Raw genomic sequence first — 17,417 nt, forward strand, 5'->3', positions numbered from 1 at the left:
ACACTTCTCAAGACCCAAGTTCATAGCAAGCAATACCAAGATAATATACTGTTACTAGAAATATTGCAAGATCCAATCATCAGTAGAAGAACTAAACAATACAATAAAGTACCGTTTAATGTCTTACCTGAAAGTATTTACAAATATACCTACAGACACAGAAACCCATATAAATATTCAAAATTTATTTCTTGAAAAAATCCAAAGATTGTTTCTGGGATTTTTTTAAAAGATACATTCAAAGTGTTTTCAGGTACTGAGTAACATACCAGATATATTTCTGAAGATTACTTTTGTTCAATTAATTTGCCATGGTATCAATATCAACTGCTGTAGTGATATTCAGAAAATGCTACTGAAATTTTGGTCCGTCCTTTGGAAAGGACGGGAAAGTTTGCTCCCAGTTTTCAGTGCAGTCAGTGGCAGGATACTGCTCTTTAAAACAAAGAACACAAGAGTCAGCCTCTGACCTCAGGCAGCCACTAACTTACACGTCAATGGCCACACTTTTCAAATGCCAAAGAGCATTGTGCAGTGTGGCAAGAGCTCACAGCAGCTGAGCTGTGTCTGCAGAACACAGCTAGGACTTGGAGGACATCAATGGGAACAACTGGCGAGTCTATACATTCATGCATCCATGGCATATACAGCTAACAGGCACTATAGAGAAACAATGAGTCGAACACAGATGTTGGAGGACGCATACTGTTCTGGAAAGAAGGAAAGAAAGCAAAGGAGAGCAGAAATATGGGTTGTAAACTATCTGCCAGGCTATAAGAAGGGAAAGCATGGACGAAATAGAACCTGAGAAGGGTCAGAAATTCCCTAAAACAAAAAAATAACAACAACAACGGGGGCACAACACCAGATCTATCAAGATTAATTATTACTTGGGGAAAACAGTTAACTCTATGTATTTTAAATTTTGCATATTTTATAAAGGTTATTATATGCTAATCAATTTTCTTATTGTCTGCTGGAAGGAAAAACGCCTTGAAAAAAGGAAAAAGCAGAGTGGCCATGGAATCACAATGCTGGCAAGGGAATTGGCATAGTCTCTGAGACTCCTCTCAACTAAAAAAAAAAAAAAAAAAAAAAAGGAATACGTTTCAGGTTGACAGCATCCCTTTAAATTAAGCATTCATTACCGCACTTACTCAAAGCACAAAAGACAAAGCTGCAGCAATAAAAAAAAAATGTTTACTTTGAATATATACCATTAACCCAAACTCCCTTGATGATTAATTGCATTGCATAATTGTGGCTCTTAAAAGATACAATCAATAAGACCAAAAAGACATGGTTTGTGCAAATTATGATTCCTCATGACTTGCGCAGACCCCTGACCCCTGAAAGCCATGCTGATTATACCAGAATAGTTTTTATGAAATGAGCTTGACATTCTTGTTTTATTTCATCCACAGTTTTCATCTCCATCAAGACCAATCACTGTCTGTTAAAGAATAATTTATTCCTGTGTCAAGCCCTTTCGTTATTCTTTAGGAGATGAGTCATCAAGGGAGAGTAGCTCTTGCTTTATCAAGATAGTGAACTTGCTGTAGTCATGAAAGCATGATGTAACCGTGAGGCACAGATAAAACCTGGACAAAATTCAATGCAAAATAAATTCTTAATTGATTTGAGATTAAACAGGCATTAATCTAACAAACTTTTCAAGACAAGCAAGTACCAAGGAGAGATGTTAGATCATATGCCCTAGAGTTAAAGACTCTCATCCTAAGAACCTCAGCCAAAGCTACAGAAGTACACTATTATCAAACAATATAATTCAAATCAGAAAGAGACATGGAAACACTGAATTTATGAAAGAGCTGATTCTTTAAAAAGAAAATCTAAAATCTGCTAAAATCTACTAGGAGAGTGAAAACTCTCCTGTACTGCCACCTGCTTTAAAGACATGCTGCATAAATGCATATATTAATATAAGCACATTTATTTCCCACATCCTTTATTGTTAGCTACATATCAGAGCAGAGATAAGGACTTGGTCTAATTACTGCCATCTCTCCTGCTTTGTTGATAGCTATGCCCTGCTCAGAGGATGCCAGACAGAACATTACTTTGGAACACTGGGCAGTCTGGATTTTCAATAACAGCCAAGTCTGCTCCATGATTCATAGCAGATAAGGTTTTCAAAATACCAGAGCCCTTCAGACAGCTGCCCAAGTAATTGCTTTTAGATTATTATTACTACCACAGCAAAACAGCATATTCATTTAATAGGTCAAATGATCAGTCTTCAAAAAGGACCAAAAACTAATCAGGATGAGAACTGGTAAAAAGCAAAGAGGGTCCTTTTTTAAAAAATTAATCCTGCCTACTTTCACGGTGGCTGTAAGACTTCAGACATGTCTCTCAGACATGTTTTCTAGTGCGCTCAGTCTAACAAAGACCAGTATTTTGATATAAAGAAACAGACTTTGAGATCATCAGGTTTTAAATTATATATATAATACAAGTAATCCTTTGGGGAAACAACATCCTTTGCTCTGGAACACTGCCAGAGAAAGCAGGGCTCAAAGGAATAGGAAAACGTGAAGAAAAACATAGGAAAAAACATATTTAATATCACACTGTTAACAAAGGAAAACATATCAGTACAACAGCAACAGAAAAAGTGCACGGCATTCCTCAAAAAATCTGGATTTCTCATAGATTCAAAACTGGAGGTGGGGGAAAGGTGTGGAGGAGAAACATTTTAGAGAGGCTGATAAAACCCTAAAATAAAGTATTCCAAGAGCCAAAAAAGATATTACAGAAGTCCATTTAGACTACAACAAGGTGAGGACAAAGCTAGAATAGCGCTGACCAACAGTTTACGAGAAACAAATGGCCAGACTCTGGAGGTTCAAATCAATTGTGCAAAGAAGGAAAATTGAAATCCAGATACTTACAGAGCAGAATGTGTCAACCTCATTTCCCAAAACATGAGTCTGCAAATAATTTAGCTTAAAAAAAAGAAAAATTAAAAAAAAAAATCCAAACAATGACTGGTTCTTTCCATCAGCAAATACTTTTCCTGCAGAGGACCTTCTTCTAACTTAAATAAAAAACAGTTGACTTTTTTCCAATACAAGTGATGTTTTAAAGGGGTGAGTAATTGTGCTGGTTTTGGCTGGGATAGAATTAATTTTCTTCATAGTAGCTAGTATGGGGCTATGTTTTGGATCTGTGCTGAAATCAGCGTTGATAACACAGGGATGTTTTTGTTACTGCTGAGCAGTGCTGACACAGAGTCAAGGCCTTTTCTGCTTCTCACCCCACCCCACCAGCGAGCAGGCTGGGGGTGCACAAGAAGCTGGGAGGGGACACAGCCAGGACAGCTGACCCCAACTGACCAAAGGGATATTCCATACCATGTGACGTCATGCTCAGTATATAAAGCTGGGGGAAGAAGAAGGAAGGGGGGGACATTTGGAGTGATGGCATTTGTCTTCCCAAGTCACCGTTACGCGTGATGGAGCCCTGCTTTCCTGGAGATGGCTGAACACCTGCCTGCCGACGGGAAGGAGTGAATGAATTCCTTGTTTTGCTTTGCTTGCGTGTGTGGCTTTTGCTTTACCTGTTAAACTGTCTTTATCTCAACCCACGAGTTTTCTCCCTTTTACTCTTCTGATTCTCTCCCCCATCCCACCGGGGGGAGTGAGCAAGCGGCCGTGTGGGGCTTAGTTGCCGGCTGGGGTTAAACCACGACAGTAATATATAGTAGATACACAGTATTTTGTGTTTTCAAAACACTGTACAAACACTAACGCTCAGAACAACTCTGTAAAGGTAGATAAATATACACAAGTAAGAGTAATTTCTTTTCTGATTAAATTAAGCAAGGGAATGGAGGGATCACCAAGTTTCCCCTTGCCCTGAGACAAATACACTATATGCACTTACTGCTCTTCCTATTAAAACAATTAGCCATTTGGAATCTCTGCTGTCTCTAATGGCTTTCTGCTCCACCTTGACTGGAATTCGTGCCAAGAATCTTACACATTAAAAAAGGTCCAAATAATCCTTCTGTAATTCTTGAAAGCTGTATGCCACAAACAACAATCGACTGGACTGCAGCTTTAGAAGGCTCAAGGATATTAAATTCCCATGTGTTTTTGCTCGTGTCCTGCAGCTACCCCAGCATAAAGCTCTGTAATAGATCATATACATTGTCATATGGGACCCAAAAGGAAAGCACTTTATCTTTTACTTGTGTTGAGCTTCAATATACTGATTTGCCTTTTTCTAAAGGAATTTAAAACATATTTTTTTCTCCGTGTATGGAATCCACCCATTGCCAATCGGTTCACAAGCTTTAATGAAGTGGAAAATGGGACCACTTTTAATTTTTTTTTTTTTCGAATTACAAACAACATCTATTTTCTGCAACAGTTTAAAAAAACCTGTACGATGTTTCCCAACACTCATAAAAAATTTTCAGCAGAATCACATGACGCTATGCCAGTTCTTGTCAGACACAGAACACTTGGAAAATGCTGTGCTACAATCTGCACTGAGCTTTTTAATAAAAATAGGAAATAATTTCATACTGGTAACTTCAGCTTTCATATAAAAACTCACTAAGAACATGTGTAGGCCTACCTCAGTAAACATGGATCATTTGCAAGATTAGTTATATCCTCAAACGTTAGTTTGTTTTAATGTTTTACTGTGTTAACACATAAGTCCCAATACGTAAAAAAAAATAGTGTCTTTTATTATTACTTCTTTTTCAAGCTTGCCTTCTGCATCTAGCTCTATCCTCCAGTCTTCTGTAAAAAAATAGCAAACAATTTTGAGATTATCTGTAGGAAGAGCTCCTTCTACTCTGATTTTCATCTCCTTCCATATTTCGCCCTTACAGCAGCGCAACACTGGAAGCAGAGTGCTGAGCTCAAGCATCTCTGTGCCCCTTCCTATCTCTGTACTTTATAGATGTCTGAAAGCTACTGCTTTGGTAGTAGTAATAATTGTGGTACCACAATTATTAAAAATGTATCTCAACACCATCAGACCCCTAGTAGAACAAATTCTGTCCGGACTGGGCAAGGTCATATGTCCGTATTTCCAGTGAATAATCCAGAAGGAATGATAGCAGCATTTATACCAGCTTGTACCTTTATACTGACTATTCGAGCACAGACAACAGATAATCAGGCATAAAAGTAAGGTAGTTCAGGCATTACCTGATCTGGTATAAAGCGTGCTGGTAAAAAATGAACATGTCAAAATATTTTGAACAACTCCAAACAACGACTACAATTTTTTCCTTCTGTTTCCTTCCTCTCCCTCTCCCTCTTTCTCTCCCTCCCTCTCCCTTTCTCTCCCCCCTACACTCTACAGTGCTCCTGAAGTTAAATTTACTGTGTCGCTGAACTGCAGTCTAGGACCCAACTGAACGTGCACTGCAATACTAAAATTTAGCCATTGCCTGTTGGGGTTCCTAATTGCAATGACAGCTTTGTAAGTGCATAGTATTTATCGGCAAACCAGAAGACATTGTGAGCCCTATTGTTCTGGTGGCTCTGATAACTTACTTTGTAGGTTATATTAGTATGACAGAGAGCTTAAAAAATGCTAGTATCAGCACTGCCTTGTTTGGTTAAAAAAAAAAAAACAGGTTTAAGGGTAAGGTTCTGATATACAAGAAATAACTTCCTTTTCAAACATAGCAACAAGCAAGAAATGACACACTCGAAGTAAAAAGTTCTTAAGATAGTGAGTAATGCCAGTAATCCTTCAGTCATTGCACACTGATCACATTTTTATCTACATTTAGAAATATTTTACTTTAAAACAGAGACATCTGGATATTGCAGAAAGAAATACCAGAACCAAGGTAAGTCATATTTAAAAATAAACACAAATTTAAACACCACAAGCATTTCTGCTTCAATTTCAGGTTCACCTCCTAAAGCTAAGTATTTAGATACATATTGTTTTAAAATATTTTGTATAATATAGGCTTGCACTGAGAGAAGTAGCTTTTTTGATGTGTATATCAAGACAGCAGTTCAACAGCATAGAGCAGCACTCCAAACAGAACTTCAGACCACAGAATAGAGAAGTGGACTGTGGATGACTTAATGCCACTGTGGAAACTGCTACCTGTTACCATGATTGCTTCCAGCTCACGTAACTTATCTGTAATGCCAGATTCTGAATTCTACCACAACTCTTTCCTGACATCTGACTTTTCATTATAAGTATCTTGGGATCTTTAAGTGACTCAAATCATTATTATTTATGCACATCCAAATAAAGACCAGCAGTCCCATCACAGCTTCACCATACTAACAATAAGAAACAATCCTTAGTTTAGGAGAGTTTACAGTCAAGGCAGGCAAGACAAAGAAAAGATATGCACAGAGAAGCAGGGAGATTTACTCAGAGTCAACAGAAGGAGACACATCCCGAGTCCCCAACAGCTCTGGTGCCATCTCTATTCTACCACCAAGGCCCCTCTTCAATCAAGATGCTGATTTAATGTCTTACCTGAAAAAAGAATAAATGTCATCACTAACAATACTGAAAAAATGAGGGAAAATAAAAACAGGTTTGTTTTTTTTTTCTCTAGAATTTTAGATACCAACTACATGCTTTCAGAAGCTTTCACCTGCAAAAAAAAAAGACAATACTCTCTAGTCAGCTTTATGATCTAGGACAAAAATTTGCACATAGGTGGGGTATATCTAAGCATACTGAAAAAAATACTTCTTTCTGTATTTCTTTAAATTTGGCAGGACTGAAAAGATTTCTGTCAATTAATATTCCAATTTCAATGACAGATTTTCATGTATGATTACAACAACAGAGTTGGAATATGTAAGCCAATTTCCAAAGTCTTAATGAATATTTCTATTCATTAGAGATGGTAAAAATCTAAATCTTCAGAAAATATGAATAATTCATGCAGAAGGTACATTTACATGGCAAATCCTGACATAGGACTGCCTAATGCAGACTGCCACCAGTGTCAAAACACTATCTTTACCAGCACCAGATCCCCACACCAAACCTCTGTCCTTCCATCACAGAGAATCTTTGAATTCAGAGATCATCACATTTCCCTACAGAGTACTAAGTTGGTATATTATTACTACCTGTAACAGAAGAGCTCAAGTAGGCTTTTCCATGCTATTCAGGAAGCAGAAATTCCCAGCACAAGTAAAACCTGCAACTAGAAATACTATACAATGTCATAAAGACAATAAAAATGAAACATGAGGAAAAAAAACAGAAGCAACAAGAACACATTTCCTGTTCAATCATATATCAAACTACTCAGAGCTCCAGAACAAAAATACCTCATTACACCCCACCATAGCTGTCCAATCCCATTACAAAGCCTCTCTCCGTGTCCCCTCTTCACACATACATACAGCATAGACACTAACTCTGCAATCTATGGATTCTTACTTCAGAAGCTTTTGTTTATGTGTTCCTTTACAATCCATAGATTGTAGAGGAACACACAAAAATACCTTCTGAAAGGAGAGTCTTGCAATTGTTCCCACACAGAGCCACGTCCTGGTATGTCCAAGCCTGAGCAAGGACAAAAATACATTTTTCTTTTCGAACACAGGTTGGAAGGGGAGGAGGGAAAGGATGACGATCTTTATCTCCAAAAATCTCCCAGGAATGAACTCTGGCTTTTTAATTTAAGAATAAAAACATCAAGTCTCTAAAAGCATTTAGAGGATCCAATACATTGTTAATGTTACTTTCAGAGCATACATTTGTTCTAACTGATTTTTCAGCCCATAAGGTATTTTTCAAACATGATTTTTTAGGAGCAAGGAATATTAAAATATCAGGCAGATAAGTTACATAATCTTTGTCTTTTTTTCATTAGGAGGCTGCAGAAGAGCATTATCTGTGCTGACAGTGTCTGGGCATTTTGACTAATCTTTTTATAGTGCTTCAATTTAATAACATCCAAGCCTGGTACACACTCTGTGCCTGATAGGCAGCTCACACAAATCCAGAAAAAAAATTTTCTTTGAAGTCACTACATTTTTTACACTGGAAATACCATGCATCAATCACACTATAAATTACATATGTTGATCATGCCAGAGCCCCCTCAGCTCGGCTGTGGATTCACATTCATGTTCTAACTCATGTTCCTAAAATCAGCAGTACAGTTCACTGGTCACATACCAGCAAACCTGCCTCTTAAAAAACTTTGTCAAAGTCAAAAGATGTCAAAATGACTCCAGAAAAGCTGACCTTCCCCTTTCAAAGGATGCTTTCACCTATATAATTTAACATAAGATTTCAAAATAAGCCATAAAAATAAATCAGATTTTTTCAAAAAGATAAATAATCTGTAGCAGATCTATGAAATAGAGCAGAAGTGTATCCAATCTAAAAGTTGCATTCAGACTTGATGGTCACTATCCAGGAGCACATCCATTAAAGTTGCCCATTTAAATCTTTTCTTTAAATTAGGATAGATATATCAGTGTAACTGAGACACACAGTAACTCTATAAATTATGTAATTATATTTCACATTTACAGTCTCAACACCCCTCAAGACGACAGTATGGGAAAATACCAGGTTTGCAAGGTTGACTAGTACTTCACAAAGCCCATTTCAACCAGGAAAGAGGAGAGAGTTCACCCAAAGATTTGCAAACTCTACCTCAGCATCTCTGAAGCCATAAAGCTGAGAACACTCTTGTAAGGCTACAGGTGTTATTGCTACCACTAGATGAAAGTTTTATCCAGATCTCCACTAGAATCCATTTAAGAAAGTTTCTCCTTAAGATACTTTGATCTAAGCATACTGGGTTGCTGTGCTCACTTTTCTAAGACTTCAGCAGTTCACAAACGCTGTTCACCTTTTTGGTTTGTGTAGTATACAGTTTAAATATAATGTAAAAATATGCTATGTCTAGTATTTGATAGCCACATTCCACTCGGTTCTATTGCAAGGCTGCAATATTTTAAAGGATTAACAATAAGGATTTATCACACTTCCCAAAACATCTTCTGACCAGGGAAAACATATACTTCCTCTGGTGGCAAGACGCAGTACACTCTTCTACATTACAAGTTGCATACACCTTTGACACTGACGGCCAAGGCCATGTCCAGTAGCAGAGGTGGCATTGAAGTAGGAAATGGTGTTTACCTGCTCACGAGAAGTACTGGAAATATACTGGCATGCTTGTTGCATGGCCAGAGACCATTCAGGAAGCAGATGCAATATTAGCGTGACATTTACTTGCTGACTGTCTTAATGAGAAGACTACCAAACCCAGGAAGATAAAACAGAGAGATTGTCTGAGGTTTAATCCTAGCCTTGAATGCATACAAAACCTGTTCCCCATTCTGTCAGTGCTATTTCCTCACATGTATGTACAGCGTAAGCACAAGCTGATGCTTGTTCTAAAACAACAGAGACACACATGGGAAAGTACCTCAGGGTGGGGATTGCCACTGTTGAACTTTTCCCTTGCCAGTGAGGGTTGGCCCAATATCCTGCTCTTCTGCTGGTTACCCACCTCACCCCGCAGCTCCCCTCAGACTTACTCACTGGCCTCATGTACACAGCTTCAAGCCATGCAGCCCCTTTTCTTTCTGAAATTCTTCTCCTACATAATTTTTTCCTCAAAGCGTAATCTCTAAGTTTAGCAGCAGTGGAACACAAATCTTAAGTGCAATATTGTCCTACCATAAAATTATTAAAAAAGTCACAAGTTAAGCCTTTCAAACTTGGCTCTCTCTTTACTTCCTCATATCTGGTATTACATACAAGATTTCGGTGAAACCCTCCTTATGAACTCACTATTCTGCTTCCTACACAAACACAAACTTTGAATCCTATTTTCCCTTCCCCTCCCCAAAATTTTAAATACCCCATTGTTAAAATAAACAAACAAACAAGTTACTCATATTTCCAAGACAAATAGCCCATATGTTTATTCCAGTCAATGTAAAGGGTTACAGAATATTTAGCTGTATCTAATGCTGCAAGCCACAACATTCACATCCTAAACACTTGACTTCCAAGCACAAAGAAAAAAGCAGAAGGTATAAAGTATGTAGCTGAAGCAGCATGGTATCTTCTAATTTTGCTGTGCAGAAAAGAATATATCCTTTTTAGAAGTTATGCACCATCAACTTATACAGCAAGTGCTAAAAGAATATATCCTTTTTAGAAGTTATGCACCATCAACTTATACAGCAAGTGCTAAAAGAATATAATAAACAATCACATTATACAAGTCATCTACATCTAAAGTGCTGAATGTATTGCATGCAATACTATAATACCGGCCCTTATCCCACAACAAAATCTCTTAGGCATAGTTTTACCATCAGCAAATTCACAAGGCTCACTTTAATGAAAATTATATCTGAGAACATAATATGGCTCTTAATCCAAGGATATAATTTAGCCCTTAAGTATATGTCCTGGTTTCGGCTGGGATAGAGTTAATTTTCTTCCTAGTAGCTGGTACAGTGCTGTGTTTTGGATTTAGGATGACAATAATGTTGATAACACACCAATGTTTTAGTTGCTGCTGAGTATTGCTTACACTAGTCAAGGACTTTCCAGCTTCTCGTGCCCTGCCAGCGAGGAGCTGGGAGGGGGCACAGCCAGGACAGCTGACCCCAACTGGCCAAAGGGGTATTACATACCATGTGACATCATGCTCAGTACATAAACTGGGGGGAGTTGGCCAGTGGCAGCAAATTGATAGCTGCTCAGGGACTCAGTGAGCGTTGGTCAGCAGGTGGTGAGCGGTTGCATCACTTGTTTTTTTTTTTCTTTCCCTGGGTTTTTGTTTCTCTCTCTTATTGTATTACTTTCCATTATTATTATTATTATTAATTATTATTTTATTTCAAGTATTAAACTCTTTTTATCTCAACTCAAGAGTTTTCTTACTTTTGCTCTTCCAATTCTCTCCCCCATCCCACCGGGGCCGGGGGGGGAAAGGGTGAGTGAGCGGCTGTGTGGTGCTCAGTTGCTGACTGGGGTTAAAACACGACAGTATACAACTGAGAAAAAAATCATTAAGCTCAGTTCTTATATTTGCTTCATGTTCCTACACTACTAATTTAAACTGTCCCAGAATTAGGCATGGGCATTAACTGCTGACCACATTTCGCCCAATAGGTGTACTAGGTCAGACCACAGATTTCCCTACCTCAGCCCACCATCTCAACAGTGGATGGCCAAGGGAGCATATAAGAACAAAGCTAGCATGTAGTGATAGCTCCCCAGAACGCTGGGGCTTAAAGCCATCCGAGGCTCAGGGACTTGCTGAGTCAAAGGTGGCGTTTTTGAATTTGGAAGAAGAAGAAGAAAATATAGATTAGACAATCTGGCTCCTTCTAGATGAACACTTCTTTCTCCAGAAAAACTGAATGAATATGTACAAAGCGTATAAATTCTGATATAAAGTTTCATTTTTAACTATGTAAAACCAGTCTGTAATTGCAGTTTCTGTGCACCGAACTGTTTACCCATACATGTTTGCAGTAATGTTCATGATGTTGGCTTTAAAAATATGCCTTGTGATTGCATGAAAAGTTTACAGTATTGTATGACTGAAAAATTGAAGGGATCCAAAGAGCACTCGACTAATTTGGGTGTCATGTATGGCATACAAAATACATCCTTCCTTGACCAAGCCTTAAAAAGCAAAATCCGCAAATCATGTTAAGCCATAACATTGACAGGTGAAGGCCCATTTCATAATAGTAGAACTGAGCTTGGTTGGACACTGTTACTTATTTACAAAGGTAACAAAGGCTGTCGTACATTCTCATAGAGTACAGCAACAGCCACCTGAAAATTCTAGATTTTTCAGATTTGCCTCTCTTAATGTATCATATAGTAAAATATCCCAAACCTAACACCACCACCAAGCAAACCTTGCTATGTAAAAATAATGCTGCTTCTACCTCTCTATGCAGCTACAACTCGCTGAATCTACCATGCAAACAGCATATTGGCTAATCTTTCTTTCTTTGGACAGAAGGAAAAGAAGGTTGAAGGGAGAGAAAAGCAGAAGAAATGGGGTAACATATATTGATACATGTATCAATAAACAACAGCTTGAACTCTAGAGCTAGGGAACCACAGAGCATGAGTTTTGTGGAAGTCTGACTGACCTATGACAGAAATCAGATTTTTTTTCTGCTTTCTGCATGACCTTTGGACAGGGGCAAGGGGAGTAAATAAAGTCTATCAAGATCTCTGTTTACCTGGACAAGAGTTTAGGAATAGCAAACATCAACCACACACAAGTTTCTACAATCACACTGTGTCTTGAAAAAAAGATATGCCTTAATTTTTGCCCATTTCCCGAAGAGGGATGTAAATCTCAAGTAGAAAGTTTCAATACAAATGGAACGAGTTACAATAATTTCATTTTCTGTTTTGTCTAATGCATCCATTCAAGAGTGCATTTACTACATCTTCAGGGCTTCGTAGTTTTCCTGTTTATTTTAATAACAGTAGTTTCATGCCTAGAGCTCCATGTACTGAGATAAAGAGATCAAGGCACCTACACCAAAACCCACTGTACGTCATGTGAATCATAGTCTTTCTTGGTCTGTTATCATATTTGCCATTCAGACATATACACTGGTAGCAGCCCACTGTAATGTGAAAATCTCAGCTGACTGTAGAGGTAGAGGTGAAAACACACTGAGACAGCAGTCATTTAATCAAATTCCTGTTGTAGCCAGTTCCAAATTTTTCCATTGTTTAAATGAACACAATGCTACTGTCTTCCATTGATCAGAAATAAACACAGCATACAGAAGATATAGCCAGAAAGGAAGGAAAAGGGGGAGAGCATGTCAAAGAGGTGAGAAACAGATATATAAACCGTATGTACAGCCTTTATCTGGGGCTTTCTATCTTCAATTACAGCAAGCAAAACAGTACCAGTCACCAATAGGAGAAGGCCTAATATGAGCACACAAATTACAGGGAGTTTGTTGAGTAATTAAAGGTTAGAGTTGAGCAACTAACTGCATCTCAGAGTACTTACGCATCTTGTCCCCTATGGGAGGTGGAATATGATGCTTCTGTAAGGCCTCCATGTTTCATTGAAAGCACACTGTGTTATCCAAGACCAATGCTGAAGCTGACCCGGCCCTTTGAGTGACACAGGCTAAAGCACACTCACGCAAGCAGCTCAAATTGCAAAGATGAAGACTAGCAGCAAAGAAATGATGATTAGCAGCTGAGGACAGTTAGGAGTGTAAGATCTTCCCTGGTATGTCTGCAGTTAGAAAAGGGACTATTTCTGACTCACCTGTAGCACCAGAGTACAAATGTAGATTAAGTACTAAAGTAAGCTTGTTGGGAAAAACAAACAAAAAAACGCCAACAAAAATGTTGCATGGTGCACAGTCACAGACTTCTTTCAATATTTCCCATGTTAAAACATCAGAAGAAAAAGGTATTTCTTACAACAGAAGTCTTACTCTGTCGATGTGTGAAGTAAACTTGAATCGGTAATATTTCAAGGTAGCAGTGCTACCAGTACTGCCTGCTCCAAATAACGACCCAAGTATCAAATCTTTGCGACACTCCACATTTTATGTGATCCTGCACAGTCTTGAAAATTAAATGTTGAGGGGATAGAAAGCAGTGATAGCAGGCTATCAATGCAACTGTAGCCAGAAACACCATGGCAGACTCCTACCGAAAGTAACCCGGGCTTTTATGCTGAGTTTATGAACTCCATTTATGCTGCATTGCCAATACACAATTTCTAAGCAATCATTTGAAAAAGTAACACAGAGTTAATGAAATTGAACTCTTTTGTACTTAAAGGAGGAACACATATGAAATTTCTTTCACAAGAACTGCCCAGTCACAAACCTACTGTTCCCTTGCATGGCAGGGTACTGCACTTGCTTAGGTCTCACGCATTTACTCTGCTTCCCCCTACACTGTTTTCCCCCTCACTAGCCTACTGATTTTTTTTCCATTCAATACCTCAATGTCTCCTTTTTCTGTACAATTAACTCCAGAAATTGTTAACTCTCTCATTCTGCCAAGTGTTTCCTACCTAATATTCCTAAAAACCCAAACATATAAAGTAAACAAAGGATATGTTACAGCAAAAGGTGTATTAAAGAAATGGGCAAAAGGGAAAGAGAAGCATGTCAGTTAAACTGGGACAATACACACTGCAGATTCAATTTTCTACAACATGACCTCAATCAAATGCTTGGGATTTCATAGCATAACTAAATTAGCAGTTCTCAGCAAAGCCCATAAGGATGACATATCTAAGACATTTCAGTAACTGACAAAATGTGCCACTTCTAAAACATTTATTAAGCATTTGCATAACAGCTGATATGGCTTTAATTTCAAATTTATTAAAAACACACAATCATGTTACACAAAACCAAACATACCCACAATTATAAGAAATAACAGCTTACTATGGTTTCCAGTGGAAAAGCAGAAAGTTTCCCATGGCTTGTTTTCTTTTAGGCAAGGAAGGAAAGTAACCTAATTCATCTAACCTAAAGAAACAACATCACCTTGGCTAAATACAAGCAAACACAACTTCTGCCAATGTTGTTGTCTTACCAATAAATATTTGCCATCTTCTACTCACCCCACTTCCCTCCTAAATTAGTCACCATCTGCTTAATCTCAACTGAGATCTCAGTATTTCACCTACTGCAAAGATGAATGTTGGGTATAAACACAGCTCTTCGGAGGCAAGGCAATCTCTGCTGCAGGATAACAGGAGAAATGTCTCTACATGGTTACAATCATTTGCTTTTCACCGCTTATTCAGAGGAAAGCAGCAAAAAAGTTCAGGTCATTTCCTGACTGGCACAGCAAGTTATAGCAAGATACACATTCTATTAATTTTTAATTGCATTGCTTGCAGACTGAAAGCCCAAAAGGGGAGCGTTTCTTTTTCAAGCATAAAGAAGGGCACTGAAACTGCTTACCTCACTCAGCTCTGCAGGGGAGTCATTTCCATATTTCATAGCAACTCCAGAATTCATGATTAGACTTCTCGGGGCTTGACGATTTCTGCAGATTTTAATGCTTCGAAGCTTTGTTCAACTGATTCAATACTTTCTTCTCCAAAATTTTTCCGTCTTGCACATTCTGCTCTAGACAGCCATTTTTACTCCACATTGATAGTTTCAATTAATGATGCAAGATCTTCTAAAAGCACCAAACTGGTTTTGACTTCACAGACAATCCATTGCTGTGAGAGACTTGTTAATACTGTGAAGTGCTCAGAGAATGCAGGGAAGGAACTGCTTGCCAGGATCCCAGGGCTGTCTTAGTCCATCCGCAAGGCGTGCTTCGTCTCTGCTGCCTTTTTTATGCCGCTCTTTTCCACAACTCTGCTTAAGGGCATCTCCCAATGCCACTTAATGCGCTCAGAAAAATTTGATGAGCGTCACGCAAGTTCACAGAGAAATTAAAAGGAGCGTGCTGCTACAGTCTTCAGTGTTCGGGGAGGGAGAAGCGAAAAGAGAAGAAAGCTCCCCTCCCCGAGACAAACCAATGCTGCACTTCATGCTAAAGTTTCCCCTGCCAGTGAGCCCGGAGTTTAAGTGGTTTATGATCAAACACAGCTGTCTTGCTGCTGGCTAAAGGGTGCATGGAAGGGGCGGTACTCAAAGGAGCGTGCAAGTGGGAGGGAGAGAGCTACAGAGAGTTCATTTTGGAATTACAGGCATCTTTCCAGCTTTCTGCATACTAATTACTATACACGAAACTATAAAGCTAAGTAACAGGAAGTGCCACCTGGATAACAATAAAGTGGATTCCTATTTCCCTACTCCCATGTGCAATTAAGTAAGGAAAGTTGGGGGGCTTTAGGGGGTGGGGGTTGTAATGATTTCAAAAGGTCACAGTAAGCCCAAAAGCACCATTAGAAAGCTGCAGATTTCACATAACACACCGATATTTTACAAAGACTTTGGGGAGATGCTACTGGAAGAAGGGGAGAAAAAAGCATTTGCTTTCAACATTCCACTAATAACCTAGAAAAATCCTTAACAAGCTGGATTTGTGGACATGCTGCACCCATTACAAGAACAGACAACCTCCTTTCCCCTTCCCTCCATCCCCTAAAACATAGTGACAGCCCCACACACTTCGTGATGCTGGATTATGATGTACTTTTGGAGATAGAAGTAGGAAATACCATACTCTGCACCTGAAATTTACCTGATCATCTTAATACAATGTATTAGTAAATAGTCAAATGAGTTCAGAAAAAAACCCCATGAGAAACAGGAATAAATGTTATACAAGCGGTGGCACAATTCTCGCACCCTGGCAAAAACATTTATGCGGGAAACAATGCTCTCCAAGAGGAACACTTTGAAAATCATCTTGTGATTTTTTCTTTTCTCCTCTGCTAATCACAGATTAATATCAGCATGCAGACATAGGGATAATTCATACAAATGACAATACAGAAAGTGCATTAAGAACAAGAACCAAGACAGACACATATATATCACTCTATGATACTAAAAAGCAGTAGCACTTTCTGGGTCCCTGTCCTTCCTCTGTGCCCAGCATCAGGAACTGCAACTCTCCTCTGGCTCAGGGCGTAAGGGGAATGCCACAATCTCTTTACAAGATGTTTTACTTTCATCCTCCAGGTCTATTTTCCAGCCTTTCCTTTCTCTTTTCTGTGTTTTTCCTGTTCTCCAGTTTGCTTTCTAGTCATCCGTATTTTTGGATTTCCCTTCTTCTTTTCATGCCCACCTTGCATTGCCTCCATTCTTCGTTATTTTCCTCCTTGAGAGCATCCTCCCTGTCCCGCCTTTACATTCAGTTCTGTCTCTACGTCTAGTGCTTGTCTGTATATTCCTCCTTACCCATCTGCTTTGTTCCCGACATATGTTTCCACTTATGGCTGCTCCAGCGTGGGCCACGGGCTGCACTGCTCTCTGCTGGCAGATGGCTGCTGGCTCAGCCACAGCAAACGGCGCAGCGCCACACTGGCCAAACCGCACTTTCCCCCTCCAGTGGGTAGGGAGCCGGGAAGAGGCAGGGTCCTCCAGGCTGCAGACTGCAGTCCGGAACAGTATACCCACAGCAGTTTTGTACACTGGTTTCCTGTGCATTAAAATGTGATTAACAGCGTTTTATACCCAGGAACAAAGGTACTGTATAATGACTTACCTCATTTCTCATACATGAGAAAAAAACAACTTCTGTTCAAAAATTCCTGCAGCCGACGCAGCACGTTTAAATTTTTTTATCTTTTCCAAGTTATGCTTTCACAAAGGGGAGGGTCACAGAGTTCTTGTATTTTGCATCACCACCCCTATCAACTTTTATATTCCCTCTTATAATCCGCTTAGAATCTGCTCCGATCCTATCTTTGTCCAATTCTGTCACATGTATCACAGGTTCACCAACAC

The 17,417-nt window shown here is 39.0% G+C and overlaps 1 protein-coding gene across 6 annotated transcripts in view; it reads right to left on the minus strand.

The window, feature by feature from the left end:
• Positions 1 to 17,417, minus strand: part of MCC (MCC regulator of Wnt signaling pathway) — a 213,463-nt gene that overhangs the window by 143,431 nt on the left and 52,615 nt on the right. Inside the window, exon 1 of one of the 6 annotated variants that reach the window (XM_076361827.1) lies at positions 14,967 to 15,541. The exons of the other annotated variants lie outside the window; for them this stretch is intronic. Coding sequence (XP_076217942.1) covers positions 14,967 to 15,023 — 57 coding nt within the window. The 5' untranslated portion in view covers positions 15,024 to 15,541. Of the gene's footprint in view, positions 1 to 14,966; positions 15,542 to 17,417 lie in introns of those variants that run through there. 6 annotated transcript variants of the gene reach the window in all.

The sequence above is a fragment of the Aptenodytes patagonicus genome, chromosome Z (genome assembly GCF_965638725.1).
Source record: "Aptenodytes patagonicus chromosome Z, bAptPat1.pri.cur, whole genome shotgun sequence".
Classification (NCBI taxonomy): Eukaryota; Metazoa; Chordata; class Aves; order Sphenisciformes; family Spheniscidae; genus Aptenodytes; species Aptenodytes patagonicus.